At 45.4% G+C, this 13,437-nt stretch overlaps 1 protein-coding gene across 1 annotated transcript; it reads right to left on the bottom strand.

The window, feature by feature from the left end:
* Positions 1-8,591: 8,591 nt before the first annotated feature.
* Positions 8,592-13,437, bottom strand: LOC138877097 (uncharacterized). Its single transcript, XM_070156613.1, has 4 exons — positions 13,147-13,437; positions 12,730-12,987; positions 10,099-10,460; positions 8,592-8,595 (listed from the first exon to the last, which is right to left on the bottom strand). The coding sequence occupies exons 1-4, from the start codon at positions 13,435-13,437 to the stop codon at positions 8,592-8,594; spliced, it is 915 nt and encodes a 304-aa protein (XP_070012714.1).

Below are 13,437 nucleotides of genomic sequence, written 5' to 3' on the forward strand. Positions count from 1 at the left end.
TAATTTCGATTTGTGAATATGTATGATAGGCCTATAAACCACCCAATAACCGCCCGATAAGAGCTAAACCGATACCAATCCGCCCGATATCTTATCAGGTGGCTAATGGATTAGTGCATTTAAAAGCCGATAACCGTTAATCCAAACCGTTAAGAGTAATTAACCGCCCAATTCGCCCGATAAGCAGCCCTAGTGGTAGGGGACGAGGACGTCCCAGAGCTATTCCAGTAGCACCACCAGCAGATCCTGCGGGAGATCCCATTATCGAGGAGCAGGGAGAGATGCCCGCAGTTGAGCCTACCCCGGCAGACTTTATGATAGCACCGAGATTTCAGGAGGTCATGGGCTGCATGCTACGGTTCATGGATTCTATGACTCAGGCTGGTTTATTTCCAGCAGACCCAACTACCTCACAGACAGGAGGGGGAGCACAGACCCCTACTGCTCAGGCTCTAAGTCATGCAGCAGCAGTGTGTCAGACTCCGGATACAATACCCACAGATGGGGCCCAGCCAGTCGCCGGTGCCCCAGCCCAGACCAGCTGCGGATGGTAACCCGCAGAAGTTATTGGACAAATGGACTAGACTTCACCCTCCTATCTTCGAGGGGTGAGCGACATGAGGATGCCCAGGACTTCATTGACGGGTGCAGGGACAGGCTGCACAACATGAGGATATTGGAGTTGCATGGAGTGGACTTCACTACTTTTCAGCTAGAGGGCAGGGCCCGTAGATGGTGGCAGTCCTATACTATTGGCAGGCCAGCAGGTTCTCCTTCCCTCACTTAGGGTCAGTTCACACAGTTATTCCTAGATAGGTATATTCCACCCTCTAAGAAGGAAGAGTTGTGGTATCAGTTTGAGCATCTTGAGCAGGGTCAGATGTCGGTGTTCGATTATGAGGCGAGGTTCTTTGAGTTGTCTCGCCATGCACTTATGACACTTCCCACAGAGGTAGAGAGAGTGCGGAGGTTTGTTGCAGGGTTACATCCCACTATTCGATCGAGCATGGCCCGAGAGGTAGAGATGGGTACTGGGTATCAGCTAGTGATTGAGATTGCCCACAGGATTGAGGGGTACTGCCAGAGGGGTAGAGAGCAGATGCAGTAGGATAAGAGGGCTAGATTATCGGTAGATTTCATAGGTGCCCCAGCTAGGGGCAGAGGACACTTCGAGAGAAGTCAGCCCAGCAGGCCCCACACATAGCACCACCCCCCTCCCTGAGGTGCTCTAGTGAGGCCTTATTTCAGTGCGATGTCAGAGAGTTCTTACCACCCACCAGCTATTCAAGCTTCCTCCGGTGGGTATTCTGGTTATCAGGGTTCTTCTAGTGCTCCTTTCAGTGCCATGCCAGAGAGTTCATATCACCCACCAGCCATTCAGGGGTCTTCTAGTGGGTATTCGGGCCAGCAGGCTCAGAATTCAGGCATCAGGCCATGGTGCCGAGAGGATGCTATGAGTGTGGAGATCTGGGTCACATGAAGAGGACTTTCCCCAGACTTCGGGGCAAGGTAGTGCAGCAGGGTCAGCAGCCCATGATTTTAGCACTAGCTGCCCAGCCACCTAGAGGTGGAGGGCAGGCTGGTAGGGGCCATCCTAGAGGTGGAGGTCAGGCAGGGAGAGGTCATCCAGCTACTGCTCAGTTAGGTGGAGGCCAGCTAGCCAGTTCTCCGGCTAGATTCTATGCCCTTCCGGCCATTCCAGATGCATTAGCCTCAGATGTCGTCATCACAGGTATTATTTCCGTCGGTGGTAGGGATGCTTCGATATTATTTGACCCAGGGTCTACTTATTCATATGTATCATCTCTGTTTGCTCATTTCCTGGTTATTTCTCCTGAACCTTTGGGCACTCCTGTTCATGTGTCCACTCCTGTGGGGGATTCTGTGGTTGTGGATTGGATCTACCGATCATATGTGGTCACATTCTGTGGTTTCGAGACTAGAGCAGATCTTCTATTGCTTGATATGATCGATTTTGAGGTCATCCTGGGCATGGATTGGTTATCTCCATATCGATTTTGGTTATCCCGAGCAGACTAGAGCAATGCAAGGGTTTCCAAGGTTGGAGTAGAAGGGTTCCACAGTTGATACGCCTAGTAGGGTTATTTTTTTCCTGAAGGCTCGGCACATGGTCGAGAAGGGATGTTTGGCTTATTTAGCTTATGTTCGAGACACCACCGCAGAGTCTCCGACGGTTGATTCAGTTCCGGTAGTTTGAGAGTTCTCCGATGTTTTTCCTTCTGATCTTCCTGGCATGCCTCCGGATCGTGATATTGATTTCTGTATTGATTTGGCTCCAGGCACTCAGCCTATATCTATTCCACCGTACCGTATGGCTCCCAAAGAATTGAAGGAGTTGAAGGAGCAACTTGAGGAGTTGTTGGCAAAGGGGTTTGTTAGGCCCAGCGTGTCACCTTGGGGTGCACCAGTGTTATTTGTGAAGAAGAAGGATGGGACTATGCGGATGTGTATTGATTACTGCCAGTTGAACAAAGTCATCATCAAGAACAAGTATATGTTGCCTCTTATCGATGATTTGTTCGACCAGTTGCAGGGTTCTAGGGTTTTCTCTAAGATCGACTTGAGGTTAGGGTACCATCAGCTAAAGATTCGGGACTCGGATGTCCCGAAGACTACATTCCGAACTAGATATGGCCATTATGAGTTTCTGGTAATGTCCTGTGGCCTGACTAATGCCCCAGCAGCATTCATGGATTTGATGAATATGGTATTCAGGCCTTAAATTGATTCCTTTGTCATCGTCTTCATTGATGACATCTTGATATACTCACGTAGCCTGGGGGAGCACGAGCAGCATTTGAGAGTAGTGCTTCAGACTTTGCGAGAGCAGAAGCTGTATGCTAAGTTCTCTAAGTGTGAGTTTTGGCTAGAGTCAGTGGCATTCTTGGGGCATGTTGTGTCAGGAGAGGGTATTAAGGTGGATCCTAAGAAGATTGAGGCAGTTCAGAGTTGGCCACATCCTACTTCAGTGATCGAGATCAGGAGTTTCCTAAGACTAGCGGGTTATTACCGGCGATTCATGCAGGGCTTTTCATCTATTGCATCACCCTTGACTAGATTGACCCAGAAGGGTGCTCTATTTTGTTGGTCTGATGATTGTGAGGAGAGATTTGATTGCTTCCAACTCCACACTACTAAAAAGTAGGAAGAGAGGGTCGCAATAGCTTTTACCCGATATGAGGGTCGGGATCGATTTCCATAGGGAGCTAGGAATGGAGTCGAGTATCTATCTAGACTAGAAGTGTGTATTTGTTCCAAATGTCACTTCCATACATTTTTGAGTTTTAGATTATAAACTACTATTATCAAACTATTAATTGAAACTAGATTATGCTACGAGATAATTGCTAAGTTGTATCTAATGGGAAGAAAGGCATTAGGGTCGTGACATTACCTAGGTGGCTAATTGACGTGTAGATGTTACTAAGGTTCGATTGACATACTTGGGGCTTATGCTATAACCGTTGCACAATTTTACCCACTCTCACACCTCTTGGTAGAGAGAGTGATTTTTCCCAATTGACTCTCTCGAGACCAAATGGGTAGGCAAATTAGCTCAAGAAACTAGGGTTCAAGTTGGGTAATTACTCTCTCGAGGTTTAACCCTTTAATTGGGACTATCAATTCTCTTGAGTCCATCCCAATTCCTTGTTGGGTCAATTTTTGAGACTTAGGCTCTCTTTCTCAAGAAGAGCCAAGTCAACTTAGCACAAACCAGTGTTTGCAACCACCAATTCATAGATTAAACCATAAAATTGACCCAAATAACAAATACTCATAGTTAATCTAACAATAGATGGCAACACCCATCAATTACCCACACTAGAGTTGAGCCACAACCCTAGCTAATGGGTTTATCTACTCATGCTTGAAGGAGAAAATAGATAAATAGATGAAGAACAAGACATATTAATTAAATGCTAAATTAAAATATAAGAATCTATCGTTAATTTGAAGCTAAGATGCCAAAAATTGGCTACAGATGAAGTTCCCACGAGCGCAGCTAAGTTCTGGATATATATGATGACCTAAAAGTGGTAAAATGTTATATTTATACTAGGATGGAAAAACTGGACAAAAATACCCCTGCGAGGTCAGCGCGGGCCGCATAAAATGGACCGCGGCCGCTCTAAGCTCTTGGACTTTGATTCTGGGCTCTCTAACTTGGGCTCCGCGGACCGCATAGAATGGACCGCGGCCGCGTAGGCAGTTGCCGTGGTCCGTACAACCATGATCGCGGACCGCACAAAAAGGTAGTGCGGTCGCGAAACCTTCACCGCGGACCGCACAATGTGTAATGCGGTCGTGTTGCCTAAGCCTAGTTTTTGTCATCTCTCTGAATCTCTCTTCCGTGGACCGCACAAAAAGGCAGTGCGGCCACGAAATCTTCACCGCGGGCCGCGCAGTATGGACTGTGGCCGCGTTGCTTGAAGCCTTATCTTGTCATCTCTCTGAATCACCTAGTGCGGCCGCATTCCATTTTGTGTGGTCCGCACTAGGATTGTTTGCCCTCAGTTTACTTTGCCTTTGATACTTGAGCAAGTTTCACTTCTTTTGAGTCGATCTTTGACATTTCGTCACTTTGTCAATCAAACCTGCAATCAAGCACAACTTATGAGCCTTTTGGGACTATTTTGTAACGGTTTATAATCAAAGCATAGGCAAGAAGGAGCATGAAACTCGTTAAAATCCCTACTTATCAACTGCTCTAAACTTAAGCCTTTGCTTGTCCTCAAGCAAACAAAATAAGAACCACCCCTTAAGGGAAAATCTAAGTATTTCCAACTATCCTAAAGTAACCTCAACAAGCATCAATTGGGACTAACAATTGCCCTCAATACGAATGAATCATTAACAACATTTAACTTTTGAAAAACTATGGATCAAGTGTGACACAAGAGCATCAAGAGTTGACTCATTACATCAAAGAACTCTCACAATTATTTTGGTCATTGTGGAACCCAAACTCACACATCCTCAACTCTCCCTAAGCAAACCTCACCTTTTAGAGTATTAGCACACAAACCGAGGTTAATGGGAATTCACTCATCTCTCTCAAGGAAAGGTCACAAATCCGGCTCTAAGTACCATATGATTTCCCCTCATGTAAGTATCCACTAATGTAAGTGTCCTTCAACTCAAGATCATATAGGGCTTTTGAGGAGTCAATCTGAAGGCTTTTGGTTCAGGGTAGGAAAAGTTTGGTCTAAATGGGTTCCATCTTCCCTTAAGCACTTCTTTTGATTCATTTGGCACAATTTTCTTGACTCTTTGAATATCTTACTTATTTTTAAGGGGTTAGAGAGACGTAATGTCACTCTTTTTATTGCACTTCAAAGTGTTTTTCCTTTTTCAACTTTTTCCACACCTTTTTCTCTTTTGTTTTTTTTTTTTTTTTTCTTGAATCCCTTTTTATTCTTTTTCACACTGGGCTTTCTTTTTGTCTTTTTTCTTTTCTTTTCTTTTTCATTGCCTTCCTTTTCTTTGCTTTAGTACCTTTTACCACTTTGTTCACTCTCTCGTCTCTCCCCTCCCCCCCCAAACTTAGACGTTTGCCATTGCTCAAGGGAAGATCGGGTGCCAAAAGAGGGTATATTTTAGAACGGATATAAGCTTATAGTATTGGTTCTTGAAAGAAAAAGGTTTAAGGCTCAAAAGGGTTAACTAGGGATTATATCATTGGTGGGCTATGGAGTTGTTCAACTATTATTTGGATCAAGGAGAACCTATAATCACTTCTCAAGCCAAATTTCACTCAAGATTTTGCCTCAACAGACATTCAGGGCAAGTTCTAGACCATTGGCTCGGAACTTGGACTCACAATTCAATTTCTCACCACACAAGCTCAAGGATTGCTAAAGACATAGAGTCGGGGCCTACAACAACCTTAGACATGATTGAGCCCACAATAGTCCCGAAAGACCACATGATGATTGTTTGGTCAACGTAAAAGTCCCAAGGTAATGACTTTCACCATCATAAACACAACAACTTGTCTTTGATCATGGGATCAAAGGCAAATGTGTTAGGCCTAAGTGAAGCTTTGTTTGATTTACCCTTAACTATAAGCTACCAAAAATAAAAACAAAAACGGACTCAAACCCTTAAGAAGGTTGTCACGCCATCCATCATCGGGAAGAGCCACCCGGTTCACACAATATTCTACCTTTGGAAAGAACCGTGGCATTAAGAAAACCAAAGGCTTATTGAAGCGCCAAAAACGAAACAAAAAGCTACAAGCCTATCTAAGAAGCTAAAAATAAAACAAAAATTACGAAAATAGAAAATAGAATGAATATGTATAATAGGGGAATTGAATATACAATGGGGGATGAATATATACAATAATATAACTTTATATACAGACCAAATGAAAGATAAAAAGTGCGATAAAAGTAACGAAACATAAAATTATATACAGACCAAAGATGAAAATCAAAAAGACATAAAATGTAACAATATATACAGTCATCCAAAAATGTAGGGTGCACCCCCTCAAATAAAAGTTGGCATTGTCCCTAATGCCAACTAAACAAATAATCACCAAAAAACATATACGGAAAGAATATGGGAACTCCCTAAGTTGTGTCCGTCTGCATGGGATCATCAGTGGTCCCCGGGTCCTCTGTATGCGCGGGAACCTCAAACTGGTTCCCGATCTTCTGCTGCTCAGCTGCTGGGACTGGGGTCTGGACCTGGACGGGCTGAATATCAGGAACATCCTATGGCTGACTGGAGGAAACCTCCGGTGGGTCCGCCGACTGGATGATCGCTTCATCTGCACTGGGGAGCTTCCTCTTCTTCTTAGGAAACCTCTATGTATGCTCCTATTGTGGATCTGCTGTTGGTACTACTATCCACATCCGTTCTAAGCTCTTTCACAGACTCCTTGGAAGCCCGTGTTTTGCACAGCTTCTTGTGCTCCCTAGCAAGATCCTTCAGGGCCTTGCCATGTGAATCCACTGCCTTAGCCAAGGCAGCCTGAGAATCAAGGATCTTCTGTTGGTTGGCAAGAATCTCCTTAAGTGAATCCTCGATAGACTGGGGCACCTGCACTGGCTGTGGTGTCGACTGAGCCGCAATGGTGGAGGTTAATGTAGACAACTTGGATGAAGCAGTCGCCATCCAGTTGTTCAAGCTATGAAGTGTCTGGCTCAGCTGGTGGGCGGTGATAGGATGGGCCAGGGAAGATGGAATCCCCGAGCCAGCTGAAGTAGAGGGACCAGCAGTAGTAGAAGGTCCGGGAGGCATGTCAGCAACTGTGGAGGCAGGCTCAGTGGAGGGCTCTACCGCAACTAGCTCTTCAGACTGGCCAATTGGGGCAGAAGCAAACGGCTTGTAATTTTTGTCCTTGGGGTTGTCTGACCCCTTCAAACTGTACCACGAAAACGGAGCCACAAGTTTGACCTTGATGTCAAAAGGTCTCTTCTCCACCTCCAGGTCCCGGAAATACATAGTGAGGGTGCTAGGAAAAGGGTAGTTCCGGTCATGCTCAACCCCTACTACAGAAATGATGTGGGACATCACATTGCCCACGTTGATAGGGTATCCCACCATAATAGATGCAACAAGAACAACCCGAGCAAGTGGAATAGTCTGATCATGGGTAGTGGGGTCGAGCCGACTACACACAAAAGTCAACCACCCTCTAGCCTCAAAGTTAAAGGTTCTCCGAAGTATTTTGGCCCCTGCTTGCAACCACTCCGGAACCGTACCCGGGATTGCCAGGTATGAAGCTAACCACGGACGAACCTCCTCGCCCATTGCCAACTTCTCATTGTAAAGGGACTCATCTTCTTCATTGAACCCCAAGTATTCATTTAGTGCCTTCCCGGTAAATACCACATTTTTGTTTCGCACTTTGGTCACTTTAGTGCCCTTAAAGATATGGGCCACATTGCTATAAAATTCCTTGACCATATGCTCATTCGCCTTCACACAATTATCTTTGAAGTGCTCCCAACCCACTCGAGCTCGAAACTGTCTATGTACATTGGGGTGTATAGGTAGAAGGTCTTTGTCAATGAAGCTCCTTTCAAAAGTCAACTTTCGTGTCGGCCACCATTCCCTACACTTGTGGAATGCCACCTGGCTGACGAATCTATCTTCCCAAACAGCGGGATTTCTAGTCCGGTCAACACCCCCAAACTGAGGCACACCACCCCCAGGTAACTCCCCATCTCCCTCATCACCCCTAGCACCTTCTCCAGATATTGACGTTGTGGGAGAGGTAGAGTATTCATCCCCACTACCTGCCGCTGAGCCCTCAGACGACCCAGAAGAAATGTTGATTGAAGCTTGAGAATCGGGGAAAGAGGCAGGAGTTTCTTTATGTATGGATCTCTACGGATACGGGATGTATAGTGGGACTGAATCTGAAGAGATCTCCCGGGAGGGCTCGTACTCACTCCCCGAGTTGTCAATTGCTCTGTCAGCCGCTTTGATTGCTTTCCTCATGTCTTTTATGTTTTTTCTAGCCTGGGGAGTGAGTTTTACCATCCTTTGCTTCCCTCCCCAGGAAGAATCACCTTGGCCAGGTTGTTTCGAGCCTTTGCCTCGTTGTTTAACCATTATCTGCAAGCACAAACATCTAGCTTTGTTAGTATCAGCATAGGCAGTGAATCAGTTGTGGAGAATGAATTGCAGAATAGAAACCACAAGCTGTAGAACATATTGCAGAAATAGTGCACCGCGGCCCGCACAAAAAGGAGTGTGGTCGCACTAGGGGCACCACGGACCGCATAAAGGCAATCGCGGTCCGCATTGAGGCAAGGTATATAACACCACCTCTCTGAATCCAACCACCGCGGCCCGCACAAAGTAGCACCGTGGCCGCGGCGGGCCAGCGCGGACCGCACAGAATGCAATGTGGTCGCGCTAGGTAAGAGGTCAATTCCTGAAAAATCCTCACCACGGTCCGCACAAAGTGGTGCCGCGGACCGCGTCAAAGCACCGTGGACCACACAAAAACGACCGCGGTCCGCGGTGGGTGCTTGGTCAAGGCACTGAGTTAGGGTTCTTGGTCTTGCATTTTTGTTCAGTTCCAACCTAGTTAGGGCCCCTACTCAGTTTACCCCGTTCATTATACCTCTCAGGCACACACAAAAAAGACTACATTTAAGCTACCTACGCTGACACATATAGAAATACGAGAAGAAGAAGAAGTTGCAAGCTAATGGTAGTGAAATAAAAACGAATTTAAAAAATTAAGCACAAAGAAATGGTTGAAATGTTACCAGATGTGGATAAAAAATGCAGATAATCACTCTAAGAAAGAATCACAGTAGGGAAGATAAACAGTAATTTTAGGTCTTTGAGAGTCAATTTTTAAAAAAGGGTAAATGGTGACCCCTGTGGTCAATTAATAGAAGAGCATGTGGGACCCAGCCTTACCTACCAGCGCGGGCCGCACAAAACGGACCGCGGACCGCGCTGGGTTTGTTTAGAAGATATCTGAGAAGGCAACCTCTGCGGTCCGCACAAAACAGACCGCGGCCGCAGAGGTCCACCGGGGTCCTCACTAAATAGGATGCGGCCGCGGTGGCAAACTTCAGAAAGTACCTCACTTGGCCTTCACCAGTGCGGACCGTACAAAGTTCAATGCGGCCGCACTGGCAACTTCAGAGACTGGTCAATTTTTCCAAAATGTTTTGCACTGTATCAACATAGTCCCTGCAACATCTCACAACCAATTAGCTCAAAAATCAGTCCTACACTACAAAGAAAATCAAAGAACAAGAAGAAAAAGACATGGGTTGCCTCCCAAGAAGCGCCTGATTTAATGTCGCGGCACGACGCATGTTACCAGCACATCACTTTAGATGAAGAAGTGCCACCACGTGGTTGTCATCAAATTTTCCAAGATAATGCTTGACCCGGTGCCCATTAACTCTGAAAACTTCACCATTTTTATTCCTTAGATCAAGAGCACCAAATGGGGTCACGAACACAACTTCAAATAGCCCACTCCACTTTGATTTGAGCTTACCCAGAAACAGACGTAACCGGAAATTGAACAAGAGAACCATATCTCCAACCTTGAACTCCTTACCCCGAGCATATTTGTCGTGAAGGTACTTCATTTTGTCCTTATACAAGGATGAACTTGAGTAGGCATGGAATCTAAACTCATCGAGCTCATTGAATTGTTCAACACAAAGATTTGTCGCAATATCCCATTCCAAGTTCAACTTCCTCAAAGCCCACATGGCCTTGTGCTCTAACTCGACCGGAAGATGACAAGCTTTTCCAAGCACCAACCGATACATAGACATACCAATCGGAGTTTTGTAAGCCGTCCAATAAGCCCATAGAGCGTCATCCAACTTTTTCAACCAATCGGTCTTATTAGCATTAACGGTTTTTGACAAGATGCTCTTAATTTCTATATTGGAGACTTCCACTTGACCACTAGCTTGAGGATGATAGGGGGTAGAAACCTTATGATTGACACCGTACTTGGAAAGCAACGTATCGAAAGCCTTGTTGCAAAAATGAGACCCCCCATCACTAATAATCGCATGAGGAGTGCCAAACCTTGTGAAGATGCTCTTTTTAAGAAATGCAACAACACTCCGGGTTTCATTATTAGGCAAAGCCACGGCTTCAACCCATTTTGAGACATAATCAACCACCACGACAATGTAGGTATTCCCACAAGAGCTAACAAAAGGACCCATGAAATCGATGCCCCAAACATCAAAGATATCCACTTCTAGAATCGTATTGAGAGGCATCTTATCTCTTTTTGAAATTCCGCCCGCACTTTGGCATTCATCACACCTCTTCACCAAATTGCCCGCATCTTTGAACAAGGTGGGCCAATAGAATCCACAACTAAGGACTTTCGAGGCGGTCCTCACCCCACCATGATGGCCACCATAGGGTGAAGAATGGCAAGCCTCTAAGATACTCAATTGTTCTTCCTCCGGGACATATCTACAAATCACACCATCCGTACAAATCTTGAACAAGTATGGCTCATCCCAATAGAAATCCAAACTATCCCGCTTGAGCTTCTTCCTTTGGTTAGAAGAGAGCTCACGCGGGATTATTCCGGTCACAAGGTAATTGGCAACATCGGCAAACCATGGCATATCCTTCATTGACACCGCAAGGAGTTGTTCGTCGGGAAATGAATCATTGATCTCAAGTCCGTCACAAAGGCTCCCCTCCTCCTCCAAACGGGACAAGTGGTCCGCCACTTGATTCTCACTACCTTTCCGGTCAACAATTTCTAGATCAAACTCTTAAAGAAGTAACACCCATCTCATCAATCTCTCCTTGGAGTCTTTCTTGGTCATCAAATACCTAAGGGTAGCATGATCGGTGTGCACTATAACTTTGGCCCCCATAAGGTAGGGTTAGAATTTTTCCATAGCAAATACAATAGCCAACAATTCTTTCTCGGTGACTGTGTAGTTCCTTTGAGCCTCATTCATGGTCTTGCTTGCATAGTACACGGGATGAAACATCTTATTGATCCTTTGTCCCAAAACATCCCCAACCGCAATGTCACTAGCATCGCACATGAGCCCGAAAGGCAAGCTCCAATTTGGTGCGGTAATGATGGGGGTAGAAGTCAACTTGAGCTTGAGAAGCTCGAATACTTGCATACAACTCTCATCGAACAAGAACTTTGCATCTTTCTCTAGAAACTTGCATAAAGGGTGTACCACTTTGGAAATATCTTTTATGAACCTCCGATAAAAACCCGCGTGCCCAAGGAAACTCCTCACCCCTTTGACAGAAGTAAGGGGAGGAAGCCTCAAAATCACCTCTATCTTGGCTTTATCAACTTCAATTCCCCGCTTTGAGATTTTGTGACCCAACACTATACCCTCTTCTACCATGAAATGGCACTTTTCCCAATTGAGAACATGGTTGGTGTCTTCACACCGGGCCAATACTCTATCCAAATTTTTCAGACACTCATCAAAAGAATCCCCAACCACGCTGAAATCATCCATGAAAACCTCCAAGATATCTTCCACCATGTCAGTAAAAATAGCCATCATGCAACGTTGGAAGGTCGCCGGAGCATTACACAATCCGAACGGCATTCGAGAGAAAGCGAATGTGCCATAAGGACATGTAAGAGTTGTCTTCTCTTGGTCCTCTGGGGCAATTAAAATTTTATTGTACCCCGAGTAACCGTCCAAAAAGCAATAGAAAGCACGCCACGTAAGACGATCTAGCATTTGGTCAAGGAATGGCAATGGGAAATGGTCTTTTCGGGTCACCTTGTTTAGCTTCCGGTAATCCATACATACTCTCCACCCAGTGACCGTGCGAGTAGGAATGAGTTCATTGTTGTCATTTGTCACCACGTCATACCACCCTTCTTCGGCACACATTGCACCGGAGAAGTCCAAGAACTGTCAGAAATAGGATAAACCACACCGGCATCTAACCACTTGATAACCTATTTCTTCACCACTTCTTGTATCGCCTCATTTAATCTTATTTGATGCTCCAAGGAAGGTTTTGCATCCTCCTCCAAGATTATTTTGTGCATGCAAAATGCGGGGCTTATTCCCCGAATGTCACTAGAGTCCATCCAATTGCCCTTTTTCGCTTTTGAAGCACTGCCAAAGTGGCCTCAACCTGCATGTTAGTAAGGCAAGAAGAAAGAATAACTGGTAAAGTAGAATTTGAACCCAAGAATTCATACCTGAGGTATGGAGGAAGTGGTTTTAACTCCAACACCGGTGGCTCCTCAATTGATGGCTTTGTTGGTGGAGTTTTCCGGTTTTCAAGATCCAAAGATAGCTTCCTCGGCTCGTACGAATAAGAGCCCATCCCATGTAGGGCATTCATGCACTCCACTCTACTAGCATCATCATTGACATTCATGTTCAAGAGCACTGCTTCAAGAGGATTTTTCATGTTGATCATAGCACTGGTATCATCCACAATCACAGTTATGACAAGGTTTACAAATGAGCACACCTCGGTGCTATTGGGCTGCTTCATAGATTTGCAAACGTGGAAAACGACTTTTTCATCTCCCACTCGGAAAGTGAGCTCACCCGCTTTAACATCAACCAATGCCTTTCCCGTTGCAAGGAAAGGTCTGTCCAAGATAATAGGAACCTTATAGTCCACCTCACAATCCAAAATCACAAAGTCGGCCGGCAATATGAATTTGTCCGTCCGAACAAGAACATCATCAATAATACCCAAAGTTCGCTTCATCGATCTATCCGCCATTTGAAGTCTCATTGAAGTTGGCCTAGGTTGCCCAATACCCAAAGTTTTGAAAACCGAGTAGGGCATCAAATTGATACTAGCTCCCAAGTCACAAAGAGCTTTGGCAAAATCCGCACTTCCAATGGTGCGAGGAATGGTGAAGGCACCGGGATCTTCAAGCTTCGGGGCCATTGAATGCACTATAGCACTAACTTGGTGAGTCAT

Source organism: Nicotiana sylvestris, chromosome 1 (assembly GCF_000393655.2).
Source record: "Nicotiana sylvestris chromosome 1, ASM39365v2, whole genome shotgun sequence".
NCBI classification, from domain to species: domain Eukaryota; kingdom Viridiplantae; phylum Streptophyta; class Magnoliopsida; order Solanales; family Solanaceae; genus Nicotiana; species Nicotiana sylvestris.